This window comes from Panthera tigris, chromosome E1, assembly GCF_018350195.1.
Source record: "Panthera tigris isolate Pti1 chromosome E1, P.tigris_Pti1_mat1.1, whole genome shotgun sequence".
In the NCBI taxonomy this organism is placed as follows: domain Eukaryota; kingdom Metazoa; phylum Chordata; class Mammalia; order Carnivora; family Felidae; genus Panthera; species Panthera tigris.
The window spans coordinates 37,297,757-37,312,362 of NC_056673.1; the positions used below are offsets into that span (position 1 = coordinate 37,297,757).

Genomic DNA, 14,606 nt, shown 5'->3' on the forward strand with positions numbered 1-14,606 from the left:
AGAGAGAGAGAGACAGAGAGAGAGAGAGACAGAGACAGAGACAGGGAGAGAGACAATCCCAAGCAGGCTCAGAGCTGTCAGTGCAGAGCCCTATGCGGGACTCTTATCTCATAAACGGGAGATTATGACCTGAGCAAAAATCAAGAGTCAGAAGCTTAACCGACTGAGCCAGCCAGGCACCCCAACTCTGTGATTTCTAAATACCTTGCTTATACAGCTATTTCTTCATTTTTCAATTTTACATATTATTTTCTTTTTACTATAGAAAGTAAAGTTTTAGTTAAATTACATCTCCCACTCCTTTATCTTTTACAAAGAGTTAATTTTTTTTTATGACCATGCAAATCTGAAAATATCTTTATTTTACCGTCTTTAAATTCACAATTTGGCTAAGCACAGAATTAATTCTAGGTTGAGGATCATATTCATTCATAATTTTGAAGGAATGGCTTCATTAGGGTCTAGTTTCCATTGTTCCTGATGGTCTACTACTATCCCTTTTTAAAAAAAATTTTTTCATTCATTCAAGTATAGTTGACACACAATGTTACATTAGTTTCAGGTATAAAACATAGTGATTTGGCAAGTCTATAAGCTTTGCAGTGCTCATCCAAGTGTAGCTACCACCTGTTACCATACAAGCTATTACAATCCCACTGACTATGTTTTTTATGCTGTACTTCTAATCCCCCCCAATTTATTCTATAAAGGGAAGCCTGTATCTCCCACTCCTTTTCACCCATTTTACCCACTCCCCAGTCTACTGTTATTTTGATTCCTGAACTTGGAAGGTAACCTGCTAGCATTCCCTCCTTCCTCCCAGCCCTCTGACTTTGGGGAGAAACTCTTTGAGAGCCTCACTTTTATCCCTGGAAGTTCTAAGATTTGCAATGATACGGCATTTTTTACATTTATTAAGTTAGTCCCTCTCGGTGGTGTACCTTTTCAAAATGAAGATTCCAATCCCCTCAGTTCAAAGGAATTTTCTTGTTTGTGTCTTTAATAATTTTCTCTTCTCATTTTCTCTGTCCCCTCTTCTACTAGATGGATGTTGGTTCTGATAGAATGGTCCTCAAATCTTCTTCCCGTTTGTAAGATTCCTCTATTTCATTTTCCAAAACTTCTATTGTTTTTTCTTTTTTTTTTTTTTACGTTTTTATTTATTTATTTTGAGAGAGAGGGCACAAATATGTGCGCGAGAGGGGGCAGAGAGAGAGGGGGAGAGAGAGAATCCCAAGCAGGCTCTGCACTGTCAGTGCCCAGCCCCACACAGGACTTGAACTCATGAACCATGAGATCATGACTGGAGCCGAAATCAAGAGTCAGACGCTTAACCGAATGAGCCATCCAGGCTCCCTAAGTTTTTTTTATTTCTACTGTATTATAATTTCCAAAGTTTTCTTGCTCTAATTCTGTTTGATAACATTCTGTCCTGTTCTTATTTGATGAATGTGCTATTAACAATATCTCTAAGGATATTCATTTGTTTTGTGGGGTTTTTTGTGACTTTATTTTTGTCTTCTAGCAAGTTTCTATATTTCTATTATTGTCTGGTTTTTGACTCTTTCATAGAAGTTTAATCAAATATCTGGTAATTGTTGCCCCAGTGACTTTGGGCTTGGCCATGCTATTTGCTTCAACCAGTGAAATGAGAATGGACATCAAGTATACCACCATTCGTGCAGAAGCGTTAAATGTATCTTTATGGTTTGTTTCTGTCCCCATCCCTGAGCTGCAGAAGCTGCTTACTACAGGTCCTAGAAAGAGAAGAGTTGTGAGTTGAGTGGAGCTCTTAGGCAAAGGTGGAAAGAAGGCTGCAGCAGTCCTCAGGGCTGTGTGTAAGCAAGAATTCTCTGCTGTAAGCCACTGAGATTTATCATCCCATTTGTAGATGAAAATGTATGTATATACTTCTACACAGATGAAATATTTCTTTATTTTTTTTTTTAATTTTTAAAAAATGTTTATTTATTCTTGAGACAGAGACAGAGCGTGAACAGGGGAGGGGCAGAGAGAGAGGGAGACACAGAATCTGAAACAGGCTCCAGGCTCTGAGCAGTCAGCACAGAGCCCGACGCAGGGCTCGAACCCACAAACTGTGAGATCATGACCTGAGCCGAAGTCAGACACTTAACTGACTGAGCCACCCAGGCGCCCCTAGATGAAATATCTCTTGAAGGATTCACCAGATGATGGAAGTGGAAGGGATCAGAGGAAGAGAAATCTCAATTTTTATGTTATATTATTCAGTATCTTTTAATACATGTTCATGGCAAAACATTTATTTTTATGATCATTTCATACAAGAAATCCTAGTTAGAAAAAGGCAAAATGAAAAGAGGACTGAAATAAAAAATAAAACTTCTCCGATTTAAAATTTTTCTAGGGGTGCCTGGATGGCTCAGTTGGTTAAGTGTCTGACTTCGGCTCAGGTCATGATCTCATGGTTTGTGGGTTCGAGCCCCACGTCGGTCTCTGTGCTGACAGCTCAGAGCCTGGAGCCTGCTTTGGAGGCTGTGTCTCCCTCTCTCTTTGCCCCTCCCCCACTTGTGCTCTATCTCTCTCAAAAATAAATAAATGTAAAAAAAGGTTTTTTTATTTTTTTCTAAAAATACTAGGCAATATATTATCAGTATAAAAACTATGGAAACTGGGGCACCTGGGTGGCTCAGTCAATTTAGCATCCGACTCCTGACTTCAGCTCAGGTCATGATCTCATAGTTCATGAGTTCAAGCCCCACGTCGGGCTCTGTGCTAACAGTGCAGAGCCCACTTGGAATTCTCTCTCTCTCCGCCCCTAACCTGCTCACAGTCTGTCTCTCAAAATAAATAAACATTTTTAAAAATTACGGAAACTAAAAAAAGGTATAAATAAGAATAAAATAATCAGTATGTCAACAACCAGACATATCATTTTATTTGTACAATTTTAGGGATATGATTCATCACCCTGTATATGTAATTTTGTATTCTGCTTTTCGATTTTACACTATAACAAGCACATCACAGCATTAAGGATTCATAGCCTCACTTTTAATTGCTATATATATTCCACCATACTGATATGTCATAATTAGCTTAATTATTCCCTTACTGTTGGGTAAATATACTCATTCTTATTTTTTACTACCTTAAGTAATGTCTCAACAGACATTTCTAAGCATAAAGCATTTCTTGCATTTAGGATTTTTCTTTATATTCAGAACTGCTGAGTCAAAAGACATGAACATGTTTAGACATGTTTTTTTAAGTTTATTTTTTTCTGAGAGTGCAAGAGAGAGCACGACCAGGAAAAGAGCAGAGAGAGAAGGAGAGAGAGAGAATCCCAAGTAGGCTCCATGCTGTCAGCACAGTGCCTGACAGGGGGCTTGATCTCACAGTTTGTGAAATCATGACCTGAGCCAAGATTAAAGAGTCAGAAGTTTAACCAACTGAGCCCCTGAGGCCCCCCAGGCTTTTGATACATATTGCCAGACTGCCTTCCAAATACACTGCATGGATTTGCACTCCCACCAGTAATATCAAAGTAGTCAAATCATTAAGAATCTTTTTTTTAACTTTAGCTTACATAACAGACAAAAACTGGTGTATCAGTAAATGCTGTTTTCATATTTCTCATTACTAGGAAGTCAAAATGTCTTTTCACATGTTTTAGTCATTTGCATTTTCTTTTATACAAATTACCTGTTGCTTTTTTTTTTTTTAACTTTTAATTCCAGTTAGTTAATGCACAGTGTTATATTAGTTTCAGATTTTTAATACAGTGATTCAATACTTCCATATAACTCTCGGTGCTCATCACAAGTGTACTTCACCTGCTGCTTTTCAAATTGATCATAAATCAAAGTCATATAGTGCTTTACCAATTGACTTGTATGTAATTTCTTATACTACATTAAGCTCAGTCTTCTTTTTTCTTTGTGTGTGTGTTTTTTTTTTAGTGTTTATTTATTTTTGAGAGAGACACAAAGAGACAGAGTGCTAGCGGGGAAGGGACAGAGAGAGAGAGGGAAACGCAGAATCTGAAGCAGGCTCCAGGCTCCGAGCTGTCAGCACAGAGCCTGACACAGGGCTTGAACTCACAAACCATGAGATCATGACCTGAGCCGAAGTTGGACGCTTAACCACTGAGCAATCCAGGCACCCCTTTCTTTGTGCTTTTATACTTAATAATAGTCTCGTATCAACAAATATTTCCTTTCGTACGCTCACTTGCATAATATACATCAAAATCATCTGTGGGAAATTCACCTCAGACATGTGGATTCAAGTATGGAAAAACAGAGCTGGGTAACTGTATTTTTTTAAAGGGTGAAACTAAAAAGGTGAAAAACAATGCATTATGTTCTAGGATAGGATGATCATTAGTTTTGGTCATCTTTTTTCCTGGTGGCCCAAAAGCTGTAATGAACCTCTTTCAAAAGCTTTGTCTTAATATTTAATCTGCTTAAAACGGTGAGGGGATTGAGGAGGGCACCTTTTGGGATGAGCACTGGGTGTTGTATGGAAACCAATTTGACAACAAACTTCATATATTGAGGAAAAAAAAAAAAAAACGGTGAGGGGAAAAAAAAGGCACACAACAAATTTCTTTGGAAGAAGTAAGACGTCACTATTCATCATGGGATCTTACAAAAGCCATGACTCTTACCTGTTTGGAGAGTGCTAGGAAAAGACAAGGTGACTTTTTCATCTTCATTCTGATAATTAAATCCTGTAGCATGTATTTCTGGAATGGAAATAAAAAACATTACTTCACGTATCTGACTGAACTAAGACAAATCTAGACTGCAACAATTAACTTTTTTAAGAGCAAAATCTCTACTAAAACTAAATATTCTTTTTTTTTCTTTAAGTAGGCTTCACACTCAACGTGGGGTTTGAACTCACAACCTTGAAATCAAGAGTCACATGCTCTATCGACTGAGCCAGCCAGGTGTCCCTAAAACTAAATATTCTTAATTTAATAAATTAAATTAATAAATTAAGTTTGTAGTAACAAAAGTATCATTTCAAACTAACCTATTTTAGGCCACATCCTGAGTTAAAAAGGCTCATGAAAAACAATTATACATCTGTATTAATACACAAAACTTTCATAACATAAAGGAAATAGGGCTAATATAAATGTGAAAAGGTCTTCTACCAGATTCCCAGACATGCTTCATTCACATCTTTGTGTGACTAAGATATTTAAGTTTGCTTTTATTTATTGAGAGAGACTGAATGAGCGGGGGAGTGGCAGAGAGAGAGGGAGACAGAATCCCAAGCAGGCTCTGAGCTGTCAGCACAGAGCCTGATGCAGGGCCCGAACCCATGAACCATGAGATCATGACCCGAGCCGAAATCAAGAGTTGGATGTACAACCAACTGAGCCACCCAGGCATCCCTGGCCCAGACAAGATACTGCTTTCTATGTTGTAGTTTTACTCACGAACGTTCGAAAGATACAGCAAATTGCCAAGATTTCGGTGTTAAAATATATCAATGAAAGTTCTGTCCCCTAACCAAAGATAGGTAACAATTCCAACCAAAATACAGGTCATACTGGGGTGCCTGGGTGGCTCAGTCGGTTAAACATCCAGCTCTTGATTTCGGCTCAGGTCATCATCTCATGGTTTGTGGGTTCCAGCCCCACATTGTGCTCCATGCAGACAGTGCAGAGCCTGCTTGGGATTCTCTGTCTCCCTCTCTCTCTGTTCCTCCCCTGCTGGTTCTTGCTCTCTCAAAAATAAATAAAAAATTTAAAAAAATCAAATGTAAAATACAGGTCATACTTCCAATAAAATTCTTTGTTGTTGCATTTTACAGAAATACAGGTGAAAACAGATGCGTGGATTAAATTACAGCTTTGATTTACTCTCTACCAGTAGTAACAAAAGATTGCTTATTTGATACTTCAGAATGCTCAATTGACACTTGAGGGAAAAGAGCTAAGGTAGATCAACCACATCACATTCCCAACATCAGAAGTCAGCCAAAGAGGTAGCCTTAATAAGCACATGAATAGATGCTCAACATCCTTCAACGTCAGGGAAATGCAAAGCAAACCACAATGAAACACCACTTCACACCCACTAGGATGCCTAAAATCAAAAAGAGAGAAAATACTAAGTGTAAGGGAGGATGTAGAGAAATTAGAATCCTGGTACATTACTGGTAGGAATGTAAACCGGCGCGGCCACTTTGGAAAACAGCCCAGCAGTTCCTCAAATAATTATTAAATAGAATAACCATAAGACCCAGCTCCCACTTCTAGGTATATATCCAAGAGAAATAAAAACATATGTCTACACAAAAACTTATACGCAAATGTTTGTAGTAGCATTATTCACAATAGCCAAAAAGTGGAAACAACCCTAATGTCCATCAAATGATGAACAGATAAAATGTGGTATACAATGGAATACTGTTTGACAACAAAAAGAAATAAAGTGTTGATATATACTACAGTAAGGATAAACCTTGAAAAATATTGTATTAAGTGAAAGAAACCAGACACAAAAGGCCACATATTTATAAGAAGTGTTCAGAATAGGCAAATCTATATAGAGACAGAAAGTAGATTAGGGGTTGCCTAGGGCTGGGAGTTTGAGGAGAAAGGGAAAGTGACTGCTTACAGGTACGTTCTTAATGGGGTAATGAAAATGTTTAAAATTGATTCTGGTGATGGCTGTGCAATTCTGTGAGTATACTAAAAATTACTGAATTGTACACTTTAAATGAGTGAATTGTATGGTATGTGAATCCTATCTCAATAAAACTGTTATTAAAAGAGAGGGTAAAAAGACAGAGAGGTAGGCTTATCAGTCATGGACTTAAGTTTGATATGGGTAACAATGATTCAGATTTAATAACATTCTGTAAGCCAGGCAAGATGCCCACAATCCACTCCTTTTTATGAATCACCCTGATTGAATTTTCAATGTTTTTAATACTATTATGGTTCAAACATGTCTTTATAAAGCTAAACCTTCACAAAACCATTAAACTATAATTTCAGATTTTTTTTTAAAGTTTATTTATTTTCAGAGAGGAAGGGAACGCAGGGGTGGGGCAGAGAGAGAGAAGGAGAGATAGAATCCCAATAGGCCCCATGCTGTCAGCGCTGAGCCCCATGTGGCTCAATCCCATGAACTGTGAGATCATGACCTGAGGTGAAATCAAGAGTCAAGGCTCAACCAACTGAGCCACGCAGATGCCCTACAATTTCAGATTTTAAAAGAACTTTAATCAAATATTTGTTTTAAAGATGAAGAAAATGATACATAAAAGTTAATGATTTGCCTAAGGTCACATAGTTGGACTAGAACTCAGTTCCCTTCCTACTGCCAAAATTGTTTCTACCGTCATAAACTAGCTCCTAAATTTGAAAAGAACTCATGACTTGGCATATATACAATACTGATGAAATCTTCACTGAAATGACTTGCTGGCAAAAACTCGAGATTTGCTCTAACTTGATTCCTATATATAGAATCATACTTAGCCTAGAGGAAAACCAAGAATCACCTTAATGCTTAAGAATGTACCCCTCTGGGGGTGCATGGATGGCTCAGTCATTGAGCATCGGATTCTTGATTTCAGCTCAGGTCATGATCTCATGGTTCATGGGATCAAGCCCCACAGTGGGCTTCGTACTGACCGTGCAGAGCCTGCTTGGGATTCTCTCTCTCCTTACCTCTCAGACTCTCTCCTGCTCACTCTTTCTTTCTCTCTCAAAATAAATGAACTTAAAAAAAAAAAAAAAAAAAAAGAGTCACATGATCCACCAACTGAACGAGCTAGGTGCCCCAAGAATAGCAGTTTTTAAATTGAAACAAGTTTTGTGGAGCACCTGGGTGGCTCAGTTGGTTAAGTGTCCTACTTTGACTGAGGTCACGATCTCGCAGTTCATAGGTTCATGCCCCATGTCAGGCTCTGTGCTGACAGCTCAGAGCCAGGAGCCTGCTTCGGATTCTATGCTTCCCTCTCTCTCTCTCTCTCTGCCCCTCACTCTTTCTCACTCACTCTTTCTCTTTCAAAAAATAAATAAACATTAAAAAATTAAAAAACAACAATCAAGTTTTGTATTGCCGTATTCCATTCTAATACGGGCTTTCAAGTGTACATAGCAACTATATTACATGTGTAAAAAAAAAGAATAAACCCTCCTCTAAAATTCTCTTAGAAAAAAAAGGGTAGTATGGGGTGCCTATATGGGGTGGCTCAGTCCGTTGAGCATTGGACTTCTGCTCAGGGTCACGATCTCTCAGTTCATGGGTTCGAGCCCCATGTTGGGCTCTGAGCTAACAGCTCAGAGCCTGAAGCCTCCTTCAGATTCTGTGTCTCTCTCTCTGCCTCTCCCCAGCTCATGCTCTGTCTCTCAAAAAAATAAATAAATAAAGGTTAGAAAAAAGAGTAGTAGTCATATATTTGAATTCTTAAAAAGTCTCTTGTATTATGGGACACTCTTCCAGTCAGTCAGTCGAATTGGGGGAAGGGGGCTGTGGTTTTTCTTTTTGAATACTTGTTGTAACAGTGTCCTTCCAGTGGCTGAGGCAGTTTCATTTTCTTTAGACATCATTAGGCGCTGAAGCTCTCACAGGACAACTTTGATGCTATATGAATTCTGCCATTTTGCTAACATTGATATGTCTCTTGGGTCCACCACTCCATTAGAACTCTTAACTCCATTCATATTAATTTTTATTACAAATCTTACAAATGGGGGTACTCCTGGGTATTTATATTCACATTTAACTTTAAGACTGTATATTTGATTTTCATAAATTGTCCAAGGCCATAATGGCTGCAATCTTATGTCACTAATACTAATTCTTTTTTCTTTTCTATTTTAAGTAGGCTTCAGGCCCAGTGCAGAGCCCAATGCAGGGATCGAACTCACGACCCTGAGATTAAGACCTGAGCTGAGATCAAGAGTCAGATGCTTTACTGACTGGGCCACCCAGGCACCCCTAATATCTTTTTTTAATAAGCACATACCACTATGAGGGAGCCTACCGTTATCATTAAAGCCAATCTGTATTATCAGTGGATAACACAATCGGTAATTATAAGGTAACTCCTGCTTTACTTAATAAAATCTAGATGAGTTTTTCTTAATTGAAAATTTGCTAAATATGTTCATATATGCTAACAATCCTATATCTCAATTTAACCTTTTATTCAACCAGTACTATGCTACATAAATAATAGATATAAAAAATAAAGAATATATAAAATAGCTTCCTTCCTTTGTGAACCACAGGCTTCCTGTAGGTCTCACTGATTCTCTGATCTCTTGCATTCACAATGTGAACATAAAACATTATTTACATACTGAAGTATCTCATATTTTTCTTGACTTTAAAAAATATTAGTAGTCATAAAAATCAAATCTATTTTTACTCAACACCCCAAAAGCAAATAATCTAATATAAAAATGGGCAGAAGAAAAAGAGGTTAGCGTGGGAGAGAGCCAAAGCATAAGAGACTCTTAAAAACTGAGAACTGAGGGTTGATGGCGGGGGGGGGGGGGGGGGGGGGGGGGGGTGGGGGGGTGGGTGATGGCTATTGAAGAGGGCATCTTTTGGGATGAGCACTGGATGTTGTATGGAAACCAAGTTGACAATAAATTTCATATATTGAAAAAAAATGGGCAGAAGACATGAATAGACATTTCTCCAAAGACATACAGATGGCCAACAGTCAGATGAAAAGATGCTTAACATCACTTGTCATTGGGGAAATGTAAATCCAAACTACCACGAGCTATCACCTCACACTGGTCAGAATGGCTAAAATCAAAAACACAAGACACAAGTATTGGCAAGGATCTGGAGAAAAAGGGACCCTCGTGTACTGCTGGTGGGAATGCAAACTGGTTCAGCCACTGTTGAAGACAGTAAGGAAGTTCCTCAAAAAGTTGAAAATACACCATATGATCCAGGAATCGCACTACTGGATATTTACCCAAAAAGTACAAAAACACTAACTCAAAGGGATACGCGCACCCCTATGTTTATCGCAGCATTATTTACAATAGCGAAATTATGGAAGTAACCTACATGTCCACTGATAGATAAATGGATAGAGATGTGGAATATATACATACAATGGAGTATTATTCAGCCATAAAAAAGAATGAAATCTTGTCATTTGCAACAGTATGGATGGTGCTAGAGGGTATAATACTAAGGGAAATAAGGCAGTCACAGAAAGACAAATATGATTTCACTCATATGTGGAATTTAAGAAACAAAACAAATGAACAAAGAAAAAAAAAAGAGACAGAGAAACCAAGAAACTGACTCTTAACGACAGAGAACAAACTAAACAAACCAGAGGGGAGGTGGGTGAGGGGGATGGGTGAAACAGGTGATGGGAGATTAAAGAGTACACTTATCAGGATGAACACCGAGTAGTGTACAGAATTGTTGAATCACTATACTGTACACCTAAAACTAACATAATACTGTATGTTAACTATACCGGAATTAAACAAAATTAAATTAAAAAATAAAAAATCAAGTCTATTTTAACATAGTACTAACCTCACAAAAGGTTGACCAAAATCTTAATCAACAGATACTAGAAGTATCAATTACATGAATTAGCAAATGGAGCACTACAAAGCAGTGGGGAAAGGATAATGTTCTAGTAAGTAGTACTGAGGCACAATTCCCTTTGGGGGTTAGAAACCAAGCTGGACCTGGACTCGTACCATACCTTAAGAAGTACATTATGTAAATCAAAACAAAGCTTTTCAAAGGTAATATGGATGGGGGCACCTGGGTGGCTCGGTCCACTGACCATCCGACTCTTGGTTTTGGCTCAGGTCATGATCTCAGTTTGTGTGATTGAGCCCCATGGGGCTCTGCGCTGACAGCAGAGCTTGCGATTCTGTCTCCTCATCTCTCTGCCCCTCCCCTGCTCATGCTCATGCTCTCACTCTCTCTAAAAATAAATAAGTAAACTTAAAAAAAAAAAAGATAATAGGGGCACCTAGGTGGCTCAGTTGGTTAAGTATCTGACCCTTGGTTTTGGATCAGGTCAGATCTCAGTTTGTGGGTTCAAGACCTGCATCCAGCTCTGCACTGTCAGTGCAGAGCCTGCTTGGGATTTGCTCTCTCTCCCTCTCTCTGCACCTCCCCTGCTCGCTTGCGTGCTCTCTCTCAAAATAAATAAATATTTTTTTTAAAAAGGTAATATGGATGATATCTTCATGATATTAGAATCGAAAAAGGTTTTGTTTTTGTTTTTTTTTTTTTAAGACAAAAAGCAACAGTCGCAAAGAAAAAGAAAAGGGGAGGTGGGTGGTGCCTGACTGGCTCAGTCAGTAGAGCATGCGACTCTTGATCTCAGGATTGTGAGTTCGAGCCCCACACTGGGTGTACAGATTATTTAAAAATAAAATCTTTAAAAAATTTTTTAAAAAGAAAAAAATGATAAATTGTATTTCTCATGAAATAAGAATTTCTGTACATTAAGAGGCACCATTAAGAAAGTTAAGATGCAGGGGCATCTGGGTGGCTCAGTCAGTTAAGTACCTGACTCTTGATTTTGGCTCAGGTTATGATTACACGGTTCATGAGTTCAAACCCCACATTGGGCTCTGCACTGACAGCATGGAGCTTGTTTGGGATTCACTCTCTCCCTCTCTCTCTGCCCCTCCCCTGCTCTCTCTCTCTCTCTTTCAAAAAAAAAAAAATTAAAAAAATTAAACTTAAGATGCAGAAGATATTTGTGACACATAAGTGGCAAAGAACTTACATCCAGAACATAAAAAGAACTCCTTTAAATTCCAAGAAAAAGACAGAGAACTCAGAATAAAAATAGGCAAAATACTTTGACACAATAAAGGAAATATGTATGCCCAATATATATACAATAAGGTAACCAACTTCATTAAAATCAGGAAATGAAAATTAAATCCTCAGTCAGATACCATTACATACCTACCAGATTAGCCAACAGCAAGAAGTCTAAAAACACCAAGTGTTAATTAGAATGTGAGGCAGCTGGGGTGCCTGGCCGGCCGAATAGAAGAGCATGGAGCAGTGAATTCGTGAGGGTCATGAGTTCTAGCTCCACCTTATATGTAGAGATTACTTAACTAAATAAACTTGAAGAAAAAAAAAAAAGACCAAAGACCATGGAGCAGCTGGAACTCACTCTTGGAGGTAATGTAACTGACATACCTTGAAAATAATTACACCCTATAGCACAGAAACTCCACTCCAAGGCATATACTTGATGGCAAAGTATGCCTATGTGCACCAGGCTGAACATTAAGAAAATACATAGCAGGGCATCTGGGTGGCTCAGTCGGTTAAATGTCCGACTTCAGCTCAGGTCATGATCGATTTGAGTTCGAACCCCACATCCATTTCTGCACTGACAGCGTGGAGCCTGCTTCAGATCTTCTCTCTCCCTCTCTCTCTCTGTCCCTCCCCAGCTTGCTCTCTAACATAAATAAACCTTTAAAAAAAAAAAAAAGTATGTAGCCGCATTGTTCCCAATAGCCTCAAACTAAAACAATCCAGATGTCCATCAATGTCCACCAATGGAAGAAAGGATAACTATATTTTGGTATGTTTCTATAATGGAATGCAGGGTAGTGACAAAAAAGAATAAACTCCATGGGAATGCAAGCTGGTGCAGCCACTCTGGAAAACAGTATGGAGGTTCCTCAAAAAACTAAAAAGAGAACTACCCTACGACCCAGCAATTGCACTACTAGGCACTTATCCACGGGATACAGGTGCTGTTTCGAAGGGACACATGCACCCCATGTTTATAGCAGCACTATCAACAATAGCTAAAGTATGGAAAGAGCCCAAATGTCCATCGATGGATGAATGGATAAAGAAAATGTGGTGTGTGTGTACACACACACACACACACACACACACACACACACACACACACACACGATGGAATATTACTCGGCAATCAAAAAGAATGAAATCTTGCCATGTGCAACTACATGGATGGAACTAAAAGGTATTATGCTAAGTGAAATTAGTCAGTCAGAGAAAGACAAAAATCATATGACTTCACTCATATGAGGACTTTAAGAGACAAAACAGATGAATATAAGGGAAGAGAAAAAAATAATATAAAAACAGGGAGGGGGACAAAACAGAAGAGACTCATAAATATGGAGAACTGAGGGTTACTGGAGGGGTTGTGGGAGGGGGGATGGGCTAAACGGGTAAGGGGCATTAAGGAATCTACTCCTGAAATCATTGTTGAACTATATGGTAACTAATTTGGATGTAAATTTTAAAAAATAAAAAAATTAAAAAAAAAATAAAAATAAAAAATAAAAAATAAAATTAAAAAAAAAAAGAATAAACTCCAGCTGTATACAACATGGGCAAATCTTAAAAACTTAATATTGAGCAAAAGAAGCCATACAGTATTTTACTGTGTGATTCCATTTATATAAAGTACAAAAATCATAAACTAAGCTATATTATTCATGAATGTGTACTTATGTTGTCACACTATAAAGCAAAAGAAGAAAATCATTACTTTGAAAGTCAAAGTAAGGTAAGATGGGATGTGATCAGAAAGGGGCATGGTAATAGGTCTTTAGGATTATAGTATTAAGCTGTACAATTGCCATAGGCACTTTTTTGAGGTACACAATATTTTTCACGATAAAAGATTTAAGAAATTTAAGGAAATGCAGGTCATACTAAAAACAGATGGGTGTCATCTATCCTAACTCCAAAACATTTCTTATAGTTGCTTTAAACACAACTAAACTAGTTCAGTAAAAACAGATTAAGAGAAAAAAATAGTTTACCCTATAGATGCTGAAAACATGATTAAACGTTCATCAGCCACTCTTGGTAAAAACTTAGTAAGTATAGATAAAGCTGTATCAGTTATGAGACTGTATTTCAGGAAAATCCAAGAGAATCAAGTGAAAAGAAATGATTTAAAAAGTCAGTAAGGTAAAACAAGATACAAAATTAACACAGAGTGGAGGTGCCTGGCTGACTCAGTCAGTAGAGCATGTGACTCTTGATCTCAGAGTCATGAATTCAAGCCCCACACTGGGCATAGAGTTTACATTAAAAAAAAATTAACACAGAGAAATCAAGAGCCATAACTAGAAGATATAACAAAAGACTTCATTCATAATAGCAACAAGAAGTATAAAACACCTAGGAATACATACAGTAAGAAATGTGTAAAATCTTTTTTTTCCTTGGGGGGGGGGGTGCAAGTGAGTGAAGGGCAGGTGGGGGTGGGGAGGGAGGGGGGGAGAGAAAGGGGGGGGGGAGAGAGAGAGAGAGAGAGAGAGAGAGAGAGAGAGAGACAGAAATGCAGCTCACCTGAAATGGGGCTTGTGCTCACCTGAAGTGGGACTCGAACTCATGAACCGTGAGATCATGACCTGAGCCAAAGTCAGATGCTTAACAAATGAGCCACCCAGGCACCCGAAATGTGTAAAATCTTTATGAAGATAATTTCAAACACTACTCAGAGACACAAAAGACAAACAATGGAAAGGTAAAAAATAATCTTAGGGATAAATCTCATTGTTATTAATTGTCTTTAGGTTACATATCATATGATCCCAATAAAAATACCAATAGTTTTTCTTT

The 14,606-nt window shown here is 38.1% G+C and overlaps 1 protein-coding gene and 1 pseudogene across 2 annotated transcripts in view; both read right to left on the minus strand.

Moving 5' to 3' along the window:
- Nucleotides 1-14,606, minus strand: part of NPEPPS (aminopeptidase puromycin sensitive) — a 90,651-nt gene that overhangs the window by 34,796 nt on the left and 41,249 nt on the right. For both annotated transcript variants that reach the window (XM_042967184.1, XM_042967185.1), the window contains one exon: nt 4,652-4,729. In XM_042967184.1, the coding sequence (XP_042823118.1) occupies nt 4,652-4,729 (78 nt within the window). The remainder of the gene's footprint in view (nt 1-4,651; nt 4,730-14,606) is intronic.
- Nucleotides 8,338-10,724, minus strand: LOC102951963 (annotated as a pseudogene).